General features: G+C 32.7%; 1 protein-coding gene across 1 annotated transcript; it reads left to right on the plus strand.

The window, feature by feature from the left end:
• Nucleotides 1–62: 62 nt before the first annotated feature.
• On the plus strand, nt 63–21,030 carry LOC125059509 (protein CASC3-like). Its single transcript, XM_047663957.1, has 19 exons — nt 63–177; nt 348–572; nt 794–868; nt 1,020–1,120; nt 3,644–3,788; nt 4,287–4,381; nt 6,297–6,428; nt 7,632–7,829; nt 8,400–8,496; nt 10,121–10,184; nt 11,336–11,473; nt 13,004–13,089; nt 13,215–13,304; nt 13,667–13,754; nt 15,906–15,967; nt 16,415–16,501; nt 16,732–16,844; nt 17,776–17,855; nt 20,074–21,030. The coding sequence occupies exons 2-19, from the start codon at nt 483–485 to the stop codon at nt 20,331–20,333; spliced, it is 2,001 nt and encodes a 666-aa protein (XP_047519913.1). The 5' UTR covers nt 63–177; nt 348–482; the 3' UTR covers nt 20,334–21,030.
• The last annotated feature ends 1,551 nt before the right edge of the window (nt 21,031–22,581 follow it).

Here is a 22,581-nt window from a genome sequence, read left to right on the forward strand (position 1 = left end):
AAGCCACAGATTGTAGAGTAAAAATCTATGTTTTTTATACTATATTGTTTTAGCGTCATCTGTTGTCGTGTAATTCATTCAATATTTTACACTTCATTTCACGCCAGAAACGCATATTGCTAATAATAATCGTAAATTTCAAATATCAATCAAAATCTGGAATTCATAATCGAAAAGGTATTTTTTTTAAATTTGAACTTGTATTTCATAGACAATACCTTTTATTAAACACACTTATTTAATAAAAAGTAAATTTTTCAAATTTGTAAACGCGTCTATGTTATTACAACAACTTCGTAAATAGGAACCAATTTTTTATGGCCGCTACATTTTCTTGTTTATTTCAGTTCGCATTTGACATTCTTTCATATTGGTTTGACCCAGGTGGTGAGTAAAAAAACAGAGGTCTATAATTTGTTCACAAATCGTGTGGCAAAGGCTTCAATCTGGAAGTCTTACAAGTAAATCTCGAGGGCGGCGAAATGACGTCCGTGGCTCGAAGACGTGAGCAGGATGATTCGGGTGAATACTCGGATGCCTCGCAAGAAATCGAGCAAAATAATTCTGGAAACGTAAGTTAAACGCTTGCAATTTATGCAATGAACTTTCGTTTAGTCACTAAAAGTATTACGGTCGCGTACTTTCTCCCGCGCTCGCGTGTCGGTATGCTCATTTGACCATTTCTCTGGATTGAGGTCAATACCGTTCACCAGTGTTTAGGCTAAGCCTTAGTTCGCTAATTATTGCCAGTGTAGTTAAAATGCAATTGTTGAAAGTAGCTAACGATTTTCAGGATGCTGCTCAACAATCGGATTATGATTCCCAAGGTAGTGATGCTGAACATTCTGACAGAGATCCAGAAGCACAGGTAATTTTAGTTTATAGTCAATGGTTTTATATCAGTGCTACCATTATTTAAAGCTAGCAGCTCGCTTCTTATTGTTGTAAAATAACTGCACCAAGTTGTATATTATTATTTAAGAATTGTTAAACTCTATATATTTATCTAATATTTTCAGGAATCTGAGAAGCGTGTAGATGATGATGAGGACCGAAGTAATCCGCAGTACATTCCTAAACGGGGCACATTTTATGAGCATGATGACCGAACAGCGGCCAGGTAATATTTAAATTTTGAAAATTGGTAGCTTAGGTAATATTTTACAGAATTCTCTTATGTCTCTTACATCTCATCTCACATCAATTTATTAAAATTGGGATTTTCTATTAGTTTTAATAGTGATACAATTGTCATTAATATTTTATGTTTTGGAGTGAATGTGACTATGAATCAACAATCATGATGAATAATATAAACAAAATTAAATTTTGAAAACATATTTAATACTGAACTTCAATGCAATTAATATCTAGGTCATACAAACAGGTTTTAAACAAAACTTTCAACTCCTTTTACGATTAATAAATAAATCATTTGCTTTATTTTATTGTCTGATGCTTGTAAAAAGAGTGGTGTAACAATAATAACAATAAAAATTCTAGTTTATTTATTACATTTTATTTATTTAAGGGTATATCACTTTTTATTACTTAAACTATTACATTGATTTTTAATAACTACTCACACTGAGAATAGCCTTACACAGAGCATAAACACACACACTTAAATAAAACATGGAATTTTATTATCTTCCTACTAAAATCTCTGAACTCACTTGGGATAAGGGGGCCAATTGAAATATTTAATTAGCCTGTGTACATCAATGGAACAATTACCGAATTAACCTATACATATATATTTTCGCGTACGTCGACCCGTCTGCTCATTCACGTGTAGGTAATTCAATATTATTATGTAGAAAGTTACTTTTTCCGTTTCCACTTGAATGGTTCCGATGTATTAGAACTTCTAGCCTAGTTATAAATTTACTGTCGGTTTCAAATTCAGAAAACGGTTAGAAATCCTCTGTCTAGACTATTTGAAAAAAATATCATTGTAGAGTTAAGTATCGAACCTTACAGAACATTGCAGATACATCTGCGGTAAAAAACTTATATTGAATTTACCTATCTTATATTACTATACTTCAGTGATACAAATCGTGACGATTTTAAAGCAATTAAGAAATCCCTACAGCCCTAAGATCCTAAAATTCACATTAAAATTTGGCACGTTGGCTTAACGCTGGTGTATTTTCCTACCATTTTTTTCCTCTACAATTGGGACCAGCTTGCAATATTCATTGAAATTGAAACTTCCTTATTCATATATTTTCTACTTTCATTTGCTTCTTTATTGAGTTGACGAATTGTTAAATCAAATACAATATAAGTTTTTACTTGTTACTGCGAAGTAGCTGCAATGTTTGATAAGTTTTTATAGTTAACTTTACAGAGATATTATTTTTAAATAGACTGGACAGAGGTTTCTTTGTTTTAAATATTCAATTAACATTGTCTTTTGGATTTCAAATAAAGACAGCCATTGTTATATTACTCGATCTACCTTTGAGCTGTGCATGTAAGCTAATGTAATTAATTCAACAATTTAACTTTGAATATAGAATGGTTATTTAAATATAGTTCATGATTTAATCATTATTTTAAAAGAGGAAATCTCTTCATCTCAACATCTTGTATGTAGAAGTTTTTGAATACACATTCATAGGGACAATTGACACTTAATTTATTCTGATTTCGATGTTTGGTCATCTTAAAAACCCATTGGTACAGAACGAAACAAACTTAATTAAGAATGTATAATTTCTATATAGAGAATTTCAGTTAGGATCCTCCCAGAAAATAATGTACCAATTATTAAATGTGAGTGCCCATGGGCGGAAGTATCACCTAACATCACCACCCCCTGTTGTATAGATATATTTTTTTCTTATATATTTCTCGATGTCTTAAGGCATTGATTCTGTGACTATCAACAACAAATAATTATTATCCTAAAACTCTGGGTAAATAACGAGATATTTAAATTATTGTCCAAAAATTAGTGTTTTAATATTCAGACTTACCATACAAAACGTCTCTTTCTGTCAAATAGTGTTTACTCTGTGTTGAAAAGAGATGGGTACTATACTATTGCACGCCTCGCAGTGCTCTACTCTCGACATTTCAAAAAACCCAGTCTTTCGAAACTTGAATGACTTTTTTCTCACTAATATAACACTTACAGGATAATATGAGTGCACTAAAATCGAGTTAAATAATCTATCAAGCACATATGGTATTTTTTATGAACAATTATGTTGTTTAACATAGTAAATAATAACATTAAAATCAATCATTCTTGGACGTCCGTCAGTCTGTGTTTATGGATCCATGTATGTGGCAGAGAAATTGGTCGAAAAATTTATCGTACCAGAATACTTTTTTTCTTATTATATAAAGTTATACCCTGGGCTGATATTTTATATCCTATTTAATTAGCGTTCTAAGTACTGTCGTTTAATTATAATTTGTAAAAAACTAAAATACGAATTTTAGTATATTTTTTCCTCACCTTAGAGTTATGGCGCCACTATATTTTTTTTATTATATTAAGTAGTAAGAAGTAAAAAAAAAAATGTAAACGAATGATTTTTTTTTAAATGTGAATGACCGCTATGAGGCGTGAACTTTTGGATTTTCCAAACTATTAATATAATTGGATCACTCAATACATTCACAGCGGTGAAGAATCAAGCAACACGACATCAGAAACAGCCTCCGAGAAGAAGGAAGGCTCTGAGCCGGCTGCTGAAAGACGCCGAGCGCCTCGCAAATCCGAAACAGTAAATAAATGGTCTCACGACAAATTTAATGAAAATGAACAGGTAATATACTTATTGAACTTTCAAATTAAATGGCTATTGAAATATATTGTGATTGGGAACTTTTGTGGCTTTTTAAAATCCCAGAAACCGTACCTATAGATTTTAGATACTCTATATATATAAAATTCTCGTGTCACAATGTTCGTTCCCATACTCCTCCGATACGGCTCTACCGATTCTTATGAGTTTTTAAATGAATATTAGTAAGTCTGAGAATCGGCTACTATCTATCTTTCAAACCTTAAAGTGATAAGGGATGTCCACCCCAAAAATTTTTAGACAATTTTTTTTGTTTTTATTTTTTTATGATACAACATACAGATATACATACAACCCTTAATGTTCACCCCGCTACAATCAACCCCTATTTGTTTATCATAGTTATTTTTATTGAACTACAAAAAAGTTTCCTAGAAATAATATACATGGCAAAACGATGTTTGCCGGGTCAGCTACTACAATAATTGAGTACATTAAAATGAGATTTAACTATTTCAGATGCCAAAATCGAGGGATGAGCTGGTATCGATATATGGATATGATATTCGCAATGAGGACGCTCCGCCTCACGCAAGACGTAATAGACGTTATGGGTAAGCATACATACATACGCAAGAACATATTGTGGTATTATAGATTAGAAGAAAAAAATTGCTACTAAAATAAGGATTACATTACCTTTATTATATTCAAAATTAATCAAAATTCTTCCATTTGTCTCTCGTCTTCGCAATCTTCTTAAAAATTATGTACAAAATGAAATATCCAGTTACAGTACAAATAGACATATGAAAGTTAAGACAGTGACACCTGTCAAAATGCTGTCAAAATGTATTAGATTTTGACGTAATTCATAATTTGCGCTCTCGTTTTTTAATCTTACCCTTATGTCGTATATACAGTAATCCCCCTATAACGCATTTTTCGTACCCCATATAACGCGGTGTTTCCCCACCTAAAATGCGGAGATTTCTCTTGTTATATTTCTGTAGTGTGAAATTTATAATAATTTTTCAAGTCCATTTAGTTTTGTGTACGTTTTACCGCACATGTTTCAATTGTGTTATTATAAAATTCAATAGCATTATTAACGCGATTTCCTGTAACGCGGTCCTCCATCGCGTTATATGGGGGATAACTGTATTTTGTATATATTAACGTGTTAAATTGAGATAATCCTACGAATCTTGCTAACTTGCGAGAAATATAACGTTATTTTTCATTTTTGCGTACAAAGCTATAGGAGGTGGCGGTTAGTGGAACGCTTGCATGTCTAATCTGGCAAATAAATAAATAATTAGTTTTTATACTGCTTTATTAGTATTGCACACTAAAAATAATATTCATAGTCTAGAGTCTAGACTAAAGTCTAGTCCTAATTCTTTGCAAGTCTGGACACGAAATCTTATCCAAAAAACTCAATTCACACGCTTTTGCTCATTTGTCTCTTTCTGTCAAATTGAGTTCACGATATTATGGAAAGAGACAAGTGCAATAATCGCTTTACGCCGTCTGAATCTTTTAAGACAACATATAATATAGCCGCTTCTAGATTATTTAAATGCTTTTCACGCTTAGAGAGTAGAGATTCAAAAATCTTAAATTACGTTCAAAGAAAGCTTATAAGCAGTTCGTAGTAAGAATGTATAACAACACATGAAGCCGTCCGTATGTTACCGTTTCTTCTGCTAACTTCAGGTCGAGAACGAAATTCCTCCCGTATCGCCTCGACGTCTATCATATACATGGTTTCATATTTGGTTTTACATTCCTTTATCAATCGATTTCAACTTCGTGCCTCAATTTACTATTCAAGCACGCAAGCAAGAACAAAAGCGCAAGGCTCAAGACAAGGCAAAATACTTTTCTATAAACAATATTCAATTCCAATACGTTCACTCCTAAATCTTGACTTTTAGTGCCAGCTAAGGCCAGGTTCACACGGCATTGTCCTGCACGTTTTTTTGCAGTAGGCATACGTCTTAACGAATAAATAGTGGCACATGTATTTTACATAGACTCATTCACACGGCGTTTGTACTGCAAAATATCGTACACCGTGTATACGTTCAAACGAATACTCAACGGACTTGTCAAGCAAATCGAATGAAATGACGTTAAAGAAACGAATACAAAGACAACGTGTAGGACAATGCCGTGTGAACCCAGTCTATAGAATTTTGACATATAGTCAAAATTCTATACGACGATTATGTTTCGGATCACCCACTCCAGTGTATAAAAAAAAAAGTGTGGCACTCGGAGACAGCTGCGGTACAGCTGTTGCGTAGCATTATTAATCAACTTATGCAATTATAATTATTTATTTATTTTTTATTTAAGTAGTTCTTTTTCTTTGGTATTTATTTCCTATAAAGTCTGTCTCACTCTAACACGTACCGGCTGCACCGGCCGCGCGTGAATACGTGAATTATTATTAGCCATTGCATGACTGCATGATTGCAATTTTTTATCGGAGAAACGTGTGTATAATAAATGTATTTTCAGACGCGGACCGAATAAGTATACCCGTACGTGGGAAGATGAGGAGGCATACAAGAGGCAAGCGATGCAGGCAGCCCATAAGAAACCGCCCAGTCCGTCTGATTTCCCTGAACTGAACGCTGTTAATAAGCCTGGGTAAGTGAAGAAAATATATTTGTGACTAAAATCGATATATCGGTATAATCTTAATATATATAAATTACGCGTCACGCTGTTTGTCCGCTATGGACTTCTAAATAACTTAACCGATTTTAATATTGTCTTTTATTGATATAACTTTCACAGATTTATAATAAATTCTTTACCGGATTGAAGTTATGTATTTACAATTATTTTTCATAATTTTAACCGACGTTTCGCGTCTTTACAGCGTGCGTGGTCACGGTGATTTTTTTTAATATTAATATTTTAGAATTATAGATAACAATTTATGTAGGTTCTGTAGTCACTAATAAATAATCATTTAAAATCTTGTTAAATAGCTCATTTTGGGATATCATAATAGAATTCTTGATATATTTGTAACAGATAATCAACAATCTAAAGATCCATCTTTTAAATATAAAATTTATATTACCTAGGTAACTCTGAAAATGTTTAGAAAATGAAAAACGGCTTAATGTAGAAAGTTGCCAATACTTTTATTGTTTTTCGAAGTAATCTCCGTTTCTCTCTACACATCGTCGCATTCGATGGAACCACTGAAAAAAGCAGTGGGCCCGTTCTTCCTTAGGGGTCTCGTCTATGGCATTTTCGTATGCTTTCACCGCGTCTTCAGGGCTCGTAAAGCGAATACCTTGAATTTTATCTTTAGTTCTTGGGAATAAATGCTAATCGCAGCCTATCATAGCTTTGTTGTTGAGTAAGCCCACAACGAAAGTCATAATAAATCATTGACCGAAATGTATTTTTAAGATTTGCCGCCAATTCACAAAAACAAATGACAAATGAATGCAATATACTACATTAGGTTACCAAAGAGTTCTAAAATTGAAATTCAAAAAATATTTCATTAGCAATGTTTCTAACTGGCCAGTTCTAAACATTTTTAGTGTTACCCACTTATGTTTAAAAGATTAGATTCTTTAGATTGTTAATTATCTGTTATGTGTAAACTAAAGTTTTTTTTAAAATTTAAATATTAAGAGTTTACAGTCTGGAAAATCGAGTTTTGGCTTGTCATTTTAATTGTAATAGAATATTTTTTGTTAGAACATTTTGGATTTTAAAGGAATTAGATTAAAATTGTTTAGAAGAACTTTTGCGAAATAACTATTATTTCAGCAATACATAGGCGTTTATTTCTTCATTATTATTTTAATATATAACATATTTCAGACGAAAACCTCGTGTCCCAAGGCCGCGTTCAAAATCCCAACCGGCCTCAAACGATTCTTCAGAGAATGGTTCCTTAAGACGAAACGCGTCCATAAAGGCCAAATCTAGACCCAATCCTGTGGCCAAGGCTAACCCGTCAAACAAAGAGAAGATGCCGCCGTTGGAGAACCTTACCATAACCACTGTTATTAATAACAAGTAAGTAACAAAAATAAATAATAGTTTAAAAAAAACTAAAAAACACGCTTTTAAAGCACATCAAACTAAAAAGTGAAAAATAATTCCTAATTTAGGCTGCGTGGGGCGCTCTGTGCCATATTTTTCTTCTATCGAGCGCCCCACGCTTTTTCACAATAATACCAGTATTTTTTGTTCATTACCATTTTCAGCCTAAATTAGGATTTTTTTTCCACTTTTTATTTTGATGTGCTTTAAAAGTTTGTTTTGTTTTTTTTTTAATTTTTTTTTAATTTTAATTTTTTAGTTAAATTTTGTTCATTTTTTTTTCGGATTATTGCATTGTCATCGATCTTTGACAGGTGCGCAAAGTTTGAATTAAATCTTTCCGTTAAAAGTGGGTCAAAATCGAGTCCGAAGGAGTCGGTTACGTACATACATACATACAGGTGAAGCTAATATAAAGCGTGTAAAAATCAAAATCACTATTATATTATATGGAATTTGTATTCGTTTTTACAACAAACTCCCAAGCGAAATTAGAAAATTATCACTGAATAAATTATTGATGATTTTTAACTTTGGTTGCAGTCAAAACAGTCAACCGTTACGTAAAGTGAATGCGACTATTGGACAGCAGGCGCCGGTGTCCACGGATCTTGCTAAGAGGAAACCAGTCCCAACACAGGTATTTGCTATTTTTTTATTACATAACTTAACGAAGAAAATACATTTATATAAAATTAAAAAAAAAATGTTTTTTAAATAATATACTTTTTGCTTTTTAACATAAATTTTTGAATTTGAATTTTATTTTCTGATATTTAAATTATTTATTTGATCTTTAAATTTATTTTTTGAATTTCATTATTGATTTTATTGGCATAACTTTGAGATGAAAATGAAAACTAACTTATATCATCAACCATACTCAAAGACAAAGTGTAAACGGACACCCGATCACATACACACACGCACACAATTTTTTGTATACTTAGATTTAATATTTTTATCGTTAGAAAGCTATTTTCATATATATAACTTATATTCATTAACATAAATCACGGTCAAACGAAGCGCTCGTCGTTCCGTCTTTTGTTTTTGTTTTTTTTGTTTTCTAGCAGGTAATAAATAATAGAAGATGAATATACTTTCAACTTAATCCCGTACAATATACAACATACACATAGTATCTATGCACCGTTACAGAGATACATGATAAAACTTTGGGTTTACCAAGTTTCATTCATTGTAATTGGAACACACCTCTGGTGCCATCGTTTTTGATTTCTGCAATAGAATACGTCGGTTAAGGCAACAAGAGCGTAGGGGAGGTGAGACAAAGGGCCCCCCATGAGCCTAGGAATAGGAATAGAAATACAGTCAAAACCGTTTACGACGACATCGTTTAGACCAACATACCGGTTATATTGACCAAAATCAAAGGTCCGGGCTGAATTCTATTGTATTAGGTACTTAATAACAACGTCATCGACTGTTACGACTATCGGTTTTTACGACCAAATATGAGTAGTCCCTTCGATGTCGTTATAACAGATGTTGACTGTATATATATATATATATATATATATCTATGTATTAGGAAACTTCTTAGAATAGTATGTGTAAAATAAGGTACCGCACCACAAGAGTCGATATTAAGAAATTTATAAAAAAAACACGTTACGATTGACCAATTTTTGAAGTGAAACTTCTTTAGAATCGTTGTGATTTGAAAGTCGTTGAACGAGAAAGCGACGGTAAAAAGAGACAGACACATAAGTTCATAAGATTTAACGTGAGAGAAAATGAGATGGGAAGCATTATACAGTGTATAAACTTTAAATTAGTGTGTATTTAATCATTTTCTGAATTAAAAAACATAGATGTGCAAAATTTAATTATAGAAACTTTTTGAAGTGAAAACTTCTTACTACACTTAATTAAATGTTTAGTTAATTTATGTGTTTGTCTCTTTTTACTGTCGCATTTTCATTTCAACGAATTTCAAACTTTCAATATTACAGTTTTTACCAAATTAAAGATTGATATTGAACTTATAAATTAAAATTTAACATTAAAACATAAAGAAAATTTTACATTTCGATACAATACTACATTTAGATAGTGAAAAAAGTCTAATTTACATATATATTAAAAAAATTGTTTTTGAAGGTTTCACTTTGAATTGAATTGCACACATATTATTATTTTTTTAATCGAGGGTGGTATTCTAGCGGAGAATAAAGAAAAGAACATGAGTAGTTTAAACGATAGTTTATGTCTTGTATAGTTTGTGTGTTGTTTCACAGAATGCGCAAAGTAACGCCACGAAACAATCGCAACAGAAACCGGCTCAAAACCAACAGGGGACAGGTGAGAAGTTTTATTATTTTGAAGTATTTATTTACCTTAAACATAAAAAAGGAGGTTACATTACACGGCCGTTAATAAGTGATTTCCAGGCAACCCTAGAATGGTAAAAAAAAGAAATACCTACTGAATGTTCTTACAAGTATGTAGTACTTAAGAAAAAAAAGTCTAGAAATATACAATATATCTAAAAAATCATAGAAAAGTGAAAGCTAATCCAAGGGTAGGTGTTTTTTGTTTATTATTAAATTTACCACATCATACTTAATACTACATATCGTAATGTTACGAACTATTTTTTAAAATGTTTGACAATTTAGGTAAACATAAATGTAAAAAAAAATATACAATTACCAGCAAAACAGCGAATTATGTACGAAATAGGAACTTAATAAAAGTTTAAAATTGAGCTCACTACCGAATATATATGTTTGTATTTTTGTATATGTTAAATTCACTTATACTAAAGATGTAAAATTAATTTATTGAAAATATTTTTTATGTGAATTTTACGCTCTTGTTATTATGAAGTCTCTTATTATAGTGTAATATTTTTGGTCTTTATGAACAAGTAATTAAATAAAATTCCCAGAGCCTATTTATTACTCTTTTATAAAACAATTAATTGATTCGCTTACAAATACCACAGTTGGTGCCTTTATGACTGACAATATTATAGATTAGTGTGTTATATACTCATTGGTCTAGTGGTTAGTACCCCTGACTGCGAATCCATGGGTCCCGGGTTCGATCCCCGGCTGAGGCGAACATCGATGTGATGAGCATTTGGTGTTGTTCTTAGGTCTTGGGTGTTTAAATATGTATTTATATGTCTATCTATCTATAATATGTATGTATATCCGTTGCCTAGTACCCATAACACAAGCTTCACCAGCTTAGCGTGGGACTAGGTCAATTGGTGTGAATTGTCTTTTTAAAAAAAAAATATATATATATAATTTATGTTCAAGTATATGTATTATTTTGTTTTCGTTGTGTGTTGTATAACTGTCAATCGGTCGTTGCAAGATTAATTATAGGTATATAAATGTTTTTGTTATTTTTTTTAATGTTGCAGATAAAATTAGAACCTTATTTTAACCATATTTTTTTATAGACTATCGGAAATATTGAATTTAATTTTTATTTTTCAGGTGAAAATCGTGGCGGCAGCAAACGGTACAGTAGTCTACGACAACGGCCGTTGGCTGAACCGTATTCGCCTCAAAATCAACAGCAAAATCAATCAAATCAACAACAGAATCAACAGAACCAGTTTAGGCATCATGGTGGTAAGGGAAATTTATATATTGTATTAATAAGAACAGTCTGATTTAAAGATCATCTTTATCACGAAATTCTCGGAATATTTATTTATTTATGACGTAATCCTACAGCTAACATAAATTATATAGAACAATAATACTAAAGATATAGCATGGAATGCATATATGTTTATATATATATATATATATATATATATATATATATATATAAAAGAAAGTCGTGTTTGTTACAACACTTATAACTCGAGAACGGCTGGACCGATGGCCATGGTTTTTGATTTGTTGGAATGGTTTCCGTCCCGAATAGCAGAATAAGCAAAGTAAGCTTAAGTAAGCAAGTAAAATATCGGATAAGTTATCGAATATGTATGCAAAAACCATATGGTGCCATCTGTTGACAAAACTACGCATCATTTTACGTCGAATTCGTGTCAGTTCAAGAAATTCCGATCTTGAGGTGAATGAGGAGATGCATAACGATGCTTTGATCCTGATCAAAAGATGTTGGATATCAGAAAGTGCTTAACATGCAGTATCGCCATATTGACGCTAGAGAGAAGATGCCTAATGAGTAAAACTGCCATTCTTCTTTCGCAATGGCAAGCAGTAAAACATTTCTGTATTTGCAAAAGAGTTGTATTAATGTAATATTTAACATTAATGAAATCCTAAAATAAGTTAAATTAAAGTAACAACGATATTATAAGGTTGTAGGGCGGAACGAAGTTAGCCAGGTCAGCTAGTATATATATAAAAGGTTCAATCATTTACGAAAGGAAAACATCATTAAAAAATATTAAATGAAATATGTAATACCTAATTCGACTGTTGTGATGGTGTAAAAGTGAGGGTATTACGTGATGTTGTGTGGGGAGCTCATGATCAGTGGCATAACAATAGGGTGGCAGGGCTGGCAAAATGCCACGGGCCCCTAACCCAAGAGGGCCCAAGAGATGTTATGTTGTATGGATGAATGTGAAGTCTCCAATCGTGGTGACTACAGACCATTCCCTCTCGCCTAAGAGAGGAGGCCTACGGCCATTAGTGGGGCATATACAACGTGTAATTGAGTACGCTGAAAATGTCGAAGTTAATATTAAACTGAGTAGAACGTAACGATTTTTACTGATAGGGCCCCATCAAAAGAATTTGCCACGGGCCCCAGATGGTATAGTTACGCCACTGCTCATGATGCAGGTGATTTTGGGATATGGATATTCCTAATTCTCCTTTTAACCATATTCCGCGATAGCTTAAACAAGTCAAGGTTTAAATAATGGTCGTTGTATGTCCGAGCTGCTCGATACAAAACTGATTTGCATAGGTGGTTGTGATGTGAGGAACGTGAAACAAAGCACGATTACGAGTCTGGTAGGCCGGTAATTATAATTGAGATGATGACCTTTTGCTTTGCTATTACTGCCACGTATTATCTCAGTAAACCTAAACGTACACGTTTGCTAATACGTGCGCGTTAACGTACGTTGACTACGTATTTTTATTGATCTCATTTTTACGGTTTACTCAATGTTCCAGAGTTTGCACCGGGCGCTAATCAAAATAATACTCAACATCAAGGCAGTCCGGCCACTCAAATGCATTCACAACAAATTGTACATCAGGTAATATCTCAATCCAACTATTTTGAAGGTCTGTTGTTCCCACAGTGAGGTATGGGAGAGTGGTGGGATCAATATACAATAGTGTTTTTTTTAGGTTTTATTAATATTGAGTTGTTAAATTTTAGCCGCAGTTACGTAACGCGAATGCTAACCAACCAGGGCACGGGCCATCTCCGCCTCATCAGCCGGTACCCAATCAACCGCTCGCTCAGCAGGTATGTTTTGAATCCCGTTAAAAAAATCTAATTTTTAATGTGCATTAGAAAAGGTTATCAATAGAACTTAAATCTAGTTTGAAGGGCTGTCAAAACGTTTTTTCTATAAGTTTGACACATTTGACAGCGCTCATGACGAGATTGTGACTTGACACGAATTTTCTAATTGTTTTATTTAAAATATCGTTTTTACCGGGAATCGAGCGTACGACAAAAATAAAAAAAAACGTTTTGACAGCTCTTAAAAATAGATTCGAGTTTGATTGACGTTCTAAAATACGACTAACTAACAGTTATTTAAACAAAAATATACACGTCCGTTTTTTTACTACATGTGTTAAATCTTGGCTGTTGTTTTCCAGCAAGTTCGTCTGGGCCTCATGGAACAGCAGCCGATGGTGCCCCACGCCCATCACGCCATGCACAATATGCCGCAGCCACACAATATTGGTAAGGATTACACGCTTTATATTAGCTTCACCTGTATGTATGTATGTAACCGACTCCTTCGAACTCGATTTTGACCCACTTTAAACGGACAGATTTAATTCAAACTTTGTACACTTATAAAGAATCAGCGACAATATAATAATTTCATAGGTTTATCTCGAAAAAACAATGAATTTTTTTTTAAGTCCACAAAGCAATACGATTAAATTGAGACAACACGTATTGCTGCTAGGACTAAAAAGTGGAAAATAAATATAGTTTAAAAAAACTAAAAAACACGCTTTTAAAGCACATCAAACTAAAAAGTGAAAAATAATTCCTAATTTAGGCTGAAAATGGTAATGAACAAAAAATACTGGTATTATTGTGAAAAAGCGTGGGGCGCTCTGTGCCATATTTTTCGTCTATCGAGCAACCCACGCGTGTTTTATAGTTTTTTTAAACTATATTTATTTTTAATTAAAGCTAAAATCATTAAACTTGGAGCCCACGAACGAAGGCTGATCTAATCATCACATCATAAGAAGTGATTATGCGTGATTCTAATCTATATAATCTCGCAGAAACACGTGACACACTGCCTTGATGACACTTAGCTGTTCTCAGTATTTTATCTGTCGATATAATCGTTTGATTATGTTTTTATTTCCCGTACGATATATTTTCTAGGCAATGTCGCTGATGTCGTCGAATGAAAAATAATTGCACATTTTATTCTAAGTTAAAAAAATACAACACAAGAACAGAATGTCCTCCCCATACTATTAGTCTAGTCAGCAAGTTCAAAAACGTGAAAAATAGAGATAAAGGTCCTAAAAATATGAGCGATGGCTCATTCGATTCGGAATCACCTCTAGAAAAATTTTTTTTGAAGGATTTTGGTGCAGGTTAAAAATTGCAATTGTTATGAACAAAATAAGATGAAAAAAAAGTGATATTTCATTTTTTGTTAATAACTCGAAAAATATTAACATTTAAGCAATTTTGATTTTGATTTTGCAGAGGAGGAAATTTCGAATAAAAAAGTAACTCCCGGAATTCTATCTCCATTATTTATAATTTTCATTTAACGCTGAAAATATAGACATACTGTTATAGAAAGGGACAGAAATAGTGTTTCGGGACACTTTCGAGCGTTACTTTTATTCGAGACTGTGCATCTTGGGTTTTTTGTATATCAATGACAGTGTCACATACTTTTCTTGGTAGGTGGCTGGAATTGGTACTAACGTCGCTATTTTGAAATGTCAGACTGACATTGTCAGTTAACTCTCAAATACACCTTAAATGTATTTATTTTCATTCCTTGCATTGTTTAGTGGGTTTTAATTAGTGAACGAAACTTGCTAGTTATTTTAAACGATATTTATTAACAGTAACAAAATCTATTATATCAGTTGTTCCTAAGTTTGTGTCACCTAGAACTGTATTTTCTAGATAATTCATTGTTTTATACAAACATTTCAATAAATTATTAAGTTAGCCTGTTATTAGTGCATGACTTCAAATTATTCCCCTTATAACGGTTAATTTTTGAAGTAAACTTCTTTAGGCGCATGAGGGTAAAAGTTTTACGGAACGTCACGAAGATGTGCAGCGTTTTTGTCGAAGAAAAGGGAGAGCGATTGAGATCGATTGAGAGAGTGAGAAAGGGTGAACGTACCATGAAGCAAATAGCCATGGAGCGAGATTTAAATTTTTTACTAATTTTTGACACTTTTAATATTTTAATGACAATTAAATTCTTAACATATCTTCCTTTTTCCCTCCCTTTAATTCTCGGAAATCTAAAGTTATTTGAACAAATATGTACAATAGTTAAAAATTAGTTTGCCAAAGAAGTTTCACCTCTGACATGTGTACTTTGTACGTACGCACTTTTTTGTTCACTTTACTGGCTATACTTATATCCATGACAGCGACGCTTTTACCGGCCAAGAAAAGGCACTGTAAGTAGTGTTTGGACACTTTCTTATCTTAAATATTATTATTAGTTAATTAGGTTAGACCTAATTACTTATTTTTCTAAAGTTAGACTAAATCGTAATGTTAATTGTATCTTATTACAGATAATTAAAAAAGTAAGTTAGAATATTGGGTTTAATTATTACTCAGAAAATTGTGGTATCAATTAATAATGAAAAATTTCAGGTCAAATACAAGCGCCACAAGCATATGCGCCCCCCGCTATGATGCCCGCACAGTACATGCAGGTAAATTGTAAATTTAATGTGAATAATTCGGTGCTATACGCACGGAAAAGCATTACTCATTGTCCCGTTACGCTCATTGTCACGGTACGCTCAATGTCCCATTACGCTCATTGTACGCTTGCGCCGCATCTATCTCTCTTCCACTCGAAGACTTAAGTATGCAATCATTTCATCAATGTTTTGTTATGACGTTGTCACGTTAAACTATCGTCCGTAAACCGACTTTACAGACAACCATTTTCATTAAGTATTTTTGTTTATAACCCATTGGTCATGGGACAGAGGTTTTTGTGTTTGTCTGTTTGTTTTTTTTTAATGACAAGTAGCCATCTGTTAATACCTCCATCATTGTTTCGTCGGAAATCGAACCCATGATCCCAAACGCTGCGATAACTTCAAAATCTATATGTGTGTAAAGGTTTTAATAAAAAATCGCTGGAATTTCAGCAAAGCGGTAGCGGGGCGGTGTACGGCGGAGCGATGTATCAGCCACCGCAATATCCGCCTCATCAAATGTATCCGCACCACAATTATGTAAGTCTAAAAATTCTTAGAATTCTTATTCTTAATAGGCCGGCAACGCATTCGCGAGCCTTTTGATTTTGAGTATCCATGGGCGGCGGTAGGACAACATCAGTTTTTGCCTTGCGATTTTGCTTGTATTAATTCTGTTGGAAATGATATTAATATTATATAAAAAGGAAAAAACTGCGAATTTGTCCTTTTAAGATATTTAAGTGTTTTTTTTTTTTTTATTTCTTCAGCCAGCCCCAGCCGGCCTGACGTACTACACCTGTGCCGAGCAAGAGCAGCCGCCCAGACCCCAGAGGAGACCCACCGCAGCCATTCCCATCGTCAGGCCTGCTATTCCCGAAAGGTACCAACAATTTTACTTAGCATTTCAAATGTAGACAGTAGAGCAGTGGTGGTCTACTGGTTACACCAACTCATATCTGAGGTCGTAGGTTCAATTCTTGGTGTACCCGTCGTAGACCCAAAAAGTCGACATGACTCAGGCACATAACGCTGATCACTTGGATATTAAAATAATTATGATCAGATAAGAAAATTTGAGGCCCAGACCTAAATTGTAGTGCCATTATGAGTGCCATATCTAAATAAATAATAATTAATCACAAAATATGTTGCTAAGCTCAAAACTCCTGAAGCGCAATAAAATAACAAAAATATAAACAGTATAAGAAAACCAAACTGCGGGTAAAAATTTTCATACACACATTAAAATTCAAAAATCATTTAATCATGTAGGTAACACATTGTACACTTATGACTTGTCAGTAAAGAAATACATATCAATGCTTCTAATTTTACATTTAGTGCCAGTTCTCAAATCAAACGTGTAGAACGGAAGAGACTGGCAATAAACTCTCCGCCACTCTTTTTAATCGCCATGTTTTTTTTTTACACGTTTGTAAGGAGCTGCAACCATTAAACCATGTTCCACATGACATCTTAAGTAATAATAATAACTTATTACATACTTAACCTTACTTATTTCTTTTTTTTTTGCTTTCCATAGTTTTTGTTATTTTTCTTTTTTTGAAACACACACTTGAAACGAACCGAACCGGGAAAAGGAAAAAACATTTTTATTTATATCTCATTATTTTTTTCTTTTTTATTGTTATTTTTGTGTTTTTGTTAGTAATAAATTTTATGTCTATGTTTCTCTGTGTGTGTTTCGTTAGTAAAAGTGCTGTCTATATATGTATTTGGCAGAAAAAGGCTGTCTTCTCGATTGACTGTCTCGCCTATATAGCTAAAATAAATATTGAATGTATTTTCAGGCCCCCGAATTCGGAAAAAGATAACATCGACCGCATAGTGGAGAATATGTTTGTCAGAAAACCTTGGCCAGCCACTCATGGTAAGAACTTTTTTTTTAAATTTAATAGATTTTCTCAAGAAAAAGTACGTAAAGGAAATCGACGAGATTTTTGTTCACCAATTTCATGAATATCGTTTTGGCTTTTCGAAATTATATTTTGAGTATTTAAATCTTCAATATATAACTTTTATATTAAACTAGCAAACTCGGCGGACTCCGTTTCGCCACCAGATGGCATCGTTTTATGTAACATTTCGTTTGGTGATCCCGCTTTTCTGTTGAAATTTTTCCTATATTTATTTTTTTATAGAAAGATTTCTTTAGATTTATTTCCTATAGAAATTTTTTGCTATAAACCTCATGGAGCCCGAGACCTTTCCAACGAATGCAAAACCGTGGAAATCGGTTCGTGCGTTCTGTAGTTATTGCGTCAGGAAGGAAAACCCGACTTATTTTTATATAGTAGATAACGATTTTTATAGGTAATATGATCACTAAAAATAATAGGGTTCTGTAGATGAGTGATTCAGTTTGTCCTATTAAACCCTTTTCCCCATTCCCATTTCCCCTAGGTCTATGGAAGAGGGTATACCTCGCATGGATCAATTCCCGATTGTAAAGGAACAACCATAAGTTTTACCAAGTTTTCTATTTTAGTTGTGTTAGTATTATTTAAATGTAGTTTGTTACACCTAAGTGAGAAGTATGTATGTAAATTTTACACGCTAAAGTTATGTGATGCGACTAAGTATTTTATTTTCAAATTTATCAATGCTTTTTTTTGAAGTTATACTTCTTTAGGCGCGTTAGGAAAAATTGATGAGAGTGAAATTTTACGATGCGCGCGCACCGTGACACGAATTTAACAGAATGAAGTTGCCCACGGAAGATGCTACGGCATTGGACATAATTTAAAAACAACATTCGAATAATAATAGAATTTATGTTACACTTAATGTAAGAGAATAATAATAAATATTTATTTATTTAATTTTTCAAATGTAAACTGAACTTTATCGACTATAATGACTCCTTTTCCAGACTTTATTTAATTGTAATTAATTATTTGCATGCAATCAAAAACTATTCTTAATTATGCCAAAGAAGTATAACTTCTTACGCGCGTACATAAGTACACGCACCCTTTTTTTAATTTATTTACTTCAAAGAAGAATATAATCTAAATCATATGTTATTGGAACTTAAATTAAGATTGATTGACGTCTTAGAGAAAGAATACTTATTACTTAGTGCTCCCTTACGTCAATGTATTTTGTTAAATAGGAGCTGTGGTTCGAGTTCAAAAATTAGTTTGGATCTCTAAGTAATTAGTACAGTACTTAAGCGTGTACTTACGTACGCGCGTAAGAAGTTATACTTCTTTGGCATTAATAAAAATAGTTTTTGATTGCATGCAAATAATTAATTACAATTAAATAATCAAAGACTGGAAAAGGAGTCATTATAGTCAATAAAGTTCAGTTTACATTTGAAAAATTAAATAAATAAATATTTATTATTATTCTCTAACATTAAGTGTAACATAAATTCTATTATTATTCGAATGATGTTTTTAAATTATGTCCAATGCCGTGGCATCTTCCGTGGGCAACTTCATTCTGTTAATTTTGTGTCACGGTGCGCGCGCATCGTAAAATTGCACTCTCATCAATTTTTTATAACGCGCCTAAAGAAGTATAACTTCAAAAAAATCCGATAGATTTTCCCTACTGTATACGAAGACGCGTCACATAAAATAGACGTCAGAGATTATGTAGCATTAGTAAAGAATTTTTAAAATCGGTCAAGTAATTTTGAGTAACTTACAAACATACAAAATCTTTCCTCATATTAGTATAGATCAGTGTTTCTCAACGTGAGGCCCATGCCCCTCTGAGGCAATTTGATTATTAGATTTTTTTTGGGAATTTCTTCCTAAAACGTATCAATTAAGTTTCTTAAGGGATTTTTTTTTTATATTAAATATTATGTATGTTACCTAGGGGGGCATGGCACAAAAGAGTGGAAAATACTGGTATAGATGTATTTTTAGATTTCTAAAGTAAAGTTTGAACACTAACCTTATTTTATAAAAACTAAATCAGTTGTATCATTAGGTGTGTCTCTTTTTATCGTAGCGTAAACACAATATGACAGAAAGAGACGCAAAGATACCTTCATTAATAGAACGCAATTAGACGGATTTCGTTGTTAAAGTACTATGTGAAACTTATATATGCATTATATTGTATTTCAGATGCGAAAGACAAGGAGAAGAGTCAAGAGCCTCAAAGTAAGGATTCCTCTCAGCCGAACAGTTTGACTTCCAGCTCAATATCTACAGATTCCAAAACGGAAGAGAAGAAAGAAATAGTCCAAGAACCAAAAGAAATAATCCAAGAAACAAAAGAAATAATCCAAGAACCGAAAGTAATCCAAGAAGTGCAGAAGGAGGTAATCCCGACTGATAGCCAGAAAGAGAGTCAAGAAGAGACGGAAAGAGAAACGGAGGCCTGACATGGATTTCGTGAGTGTTATGAGTACTTTAGGAGATAGGGATTTTTGAATTTTAAATAAAAACTTTATAAAGTGAATCTTCAAATTTCGAACATAAGTGACGTAATTAGGTTTGTAATCTGTGCTTTTACCATAGTTTAAAAATTCTATACACTGTTTCACATAGACTATACTCCAGAATAGTTCTGTATAAGACTCGGAATATTATGACATATTTTTGGATATATAAAATTGATTGTTCATTAACTTTTTCTCAGGAATCCATCTCTGGGTTAAAGTCATACAGTATGTGACAAACTAACGTGGTGCATAAAAATCATAGACAATACTATGTATAGATTATAGTCACTACTATAGTTTCATTCCATAGACTACAAAATTCTATAAGTTCACAAATGTTTTGGCGTCAAAGTCCTAGTTATAAAATCTAAATTATAAATATAGTTAGGTATCTTAAATTGTATAGTTTTGACTGAAAAATAATACAAATTTTAGTTTGGAATAATTAGAATTGCCAATTCAATCATATTTTTCTAAAAATAAATTATGTCCTATACCATATTATTTTCAGTAAAAACAATCAAGGGTTTCCCAAAAGATTTCCTCACAAGTATAAAACTAATCAGCATTGAAATAGATAAATAGTAGACTAGAATAATGAAATTGTATAAATTTTGAATGTATGAAAGTATCAACATTGTTGTCTTTTATTTATTTCTCTATTACGCAATTTGAATATATATCAAAATTTAACATTCGTGACACCATGAAGATTACATCACCGAGAAGGTTTCGTTGACAAATTCGACTCTAATCTGTGGCTGCGGTTTATCAGGTGTTGCCAACTTCACAACTGTTTTACTCTTTTTTTTTCATAATGATCACTAATCTGTGGATACGCAATATTTGACAGGAGTTGCCATTTTTCACTTTTTTTGTATTGGATGGCATATTCTGTAATTTATAATAATTATCTCTAATCTGTGGCTGCGGGAGATTTAACAGGAATTGCCATTTCTAATTTTAAAATTCTTTTTTTTTGTGATAGTTGACACATTCTATAATCTATAATTATTACTAATCTGTGGTTCAAAACTTATGAACGGTAAATCACGAGATTTACCGTTCATAAGTTTTGTAACATTGACATTTTCATCCCAATATATGAGATTTAATGTGAAAAACTACTAGATTATTTTGAGCACTGCTCGGTTTAGTCTTAACTAATTAGTAGTTAAAAAAAAACAGTTATTATTCTAACTTAAATAAAAAAACTACTCTTTTTTTTATTTGTTTAAGTTTGGATATCGCTTCTGAATATGTGATTTAGCACTAGTTTAGTAGTAGCATTACTAAACTTTGCAATGATTTAACGAAGAACAACTGCGTAGTTTTATGGCAACTTATCAGAACGAATGTCGAATCATTTGTCAAGTTAATAAGAATATAACTGAAACTATGCAATCTTAAAAGTACTAGCTCTTATTTACGCTTGGTTTTAACATAATGGAATGGTGTTCGCCTAGTGGTTTCTTGCTCATTTAACATTTGCTCGAACGGTGAAGGAAAACATCATGAGGAAACCTGTTTGCCTTAGACCCAAAAACTCGTTGGCGTGTATCAGGCATAGGAGGCTGACAACCTACTTGCCTATTAGATTGACAAATTATCACGATACAATTAATAATTAATGGACTATTTTTATTTGAATTATTAAACTGCAGTTGGCGCTTTAATTGAAACTTCATAGACACAGATTTGTGTTGACTGTACTATAATATATTGGTTTTCATTTGAAATAAGCGAGATATTTCTTTGACAAGATTATTGTTACAGAACTCGACACACGCTGTGTTGTGTTGTGTATCACACAAACTAACACAGATATTTGTATTAATTTACGTAATATTCATTTTAACGTAAATTAAAGTCATACAATGTTCCGAGCTGTTACTGGAGTTAGATGTGTGAGACATTTTAAACGCTAGTCTTTATTAAGGGGTAAAGGGTGATAAACGCTATTTTTGGCTTTTTTAAATCTCAATGCCTCTGTTGGATACGGATGGGCAGCGTGTTTCAAAGCTGCTCATACCGCTACTGCTGTCAGTAGTAAACACTTATTGCTAAGAAGTAGTTAGGGCAATGACAGCGGCAAGAGCAGCGGAGTTGGAATTTTGATGAACGTATGCCATCTCATTCTTTATCTATATGAGAGAGGGAGAACGATACAACTATTGGTTTGTCCTAT

This window comes from Pieris napi, chromosome 20 (assembly GCF_905475465.1).
Source record: "Pieris napi chromosome 20, ilPieNapi1.2, whole genome shotgun sequence".
In the NCBI taxonomy this organism is placed as follows: domain Eukaryota; kingdom Metazoa; phylum Arthropoda; class Insecta; order Lepidoptera; family Pieridae; genus Pieris; species Pieris napi.

Bases quoted from the DNA above. Each gene is read 5' to 3' on its own strand.
- LOC125059509 (XM_047663957.1), top strand. From the start codon at position 483: ATGACGTCCGTGGCTCGAAGACGTGAGCAGGATGATTCGGGTGAATAC. The intron at 869-1,019 runs GTAATTTTAGTT...TAATATTTTCAG, and splicing joins ACAGAGATCCAGAAGCACAG to GAATCTGAGAAGCGTGTAGA. The intron at 11,474-13,003 runs GTAAGGGAAATT...TCAATGTTCCAG, and splicing joins CCAGTTTAGGCATCATGGTG to AGTTTGCACCGGGCGCTAAT.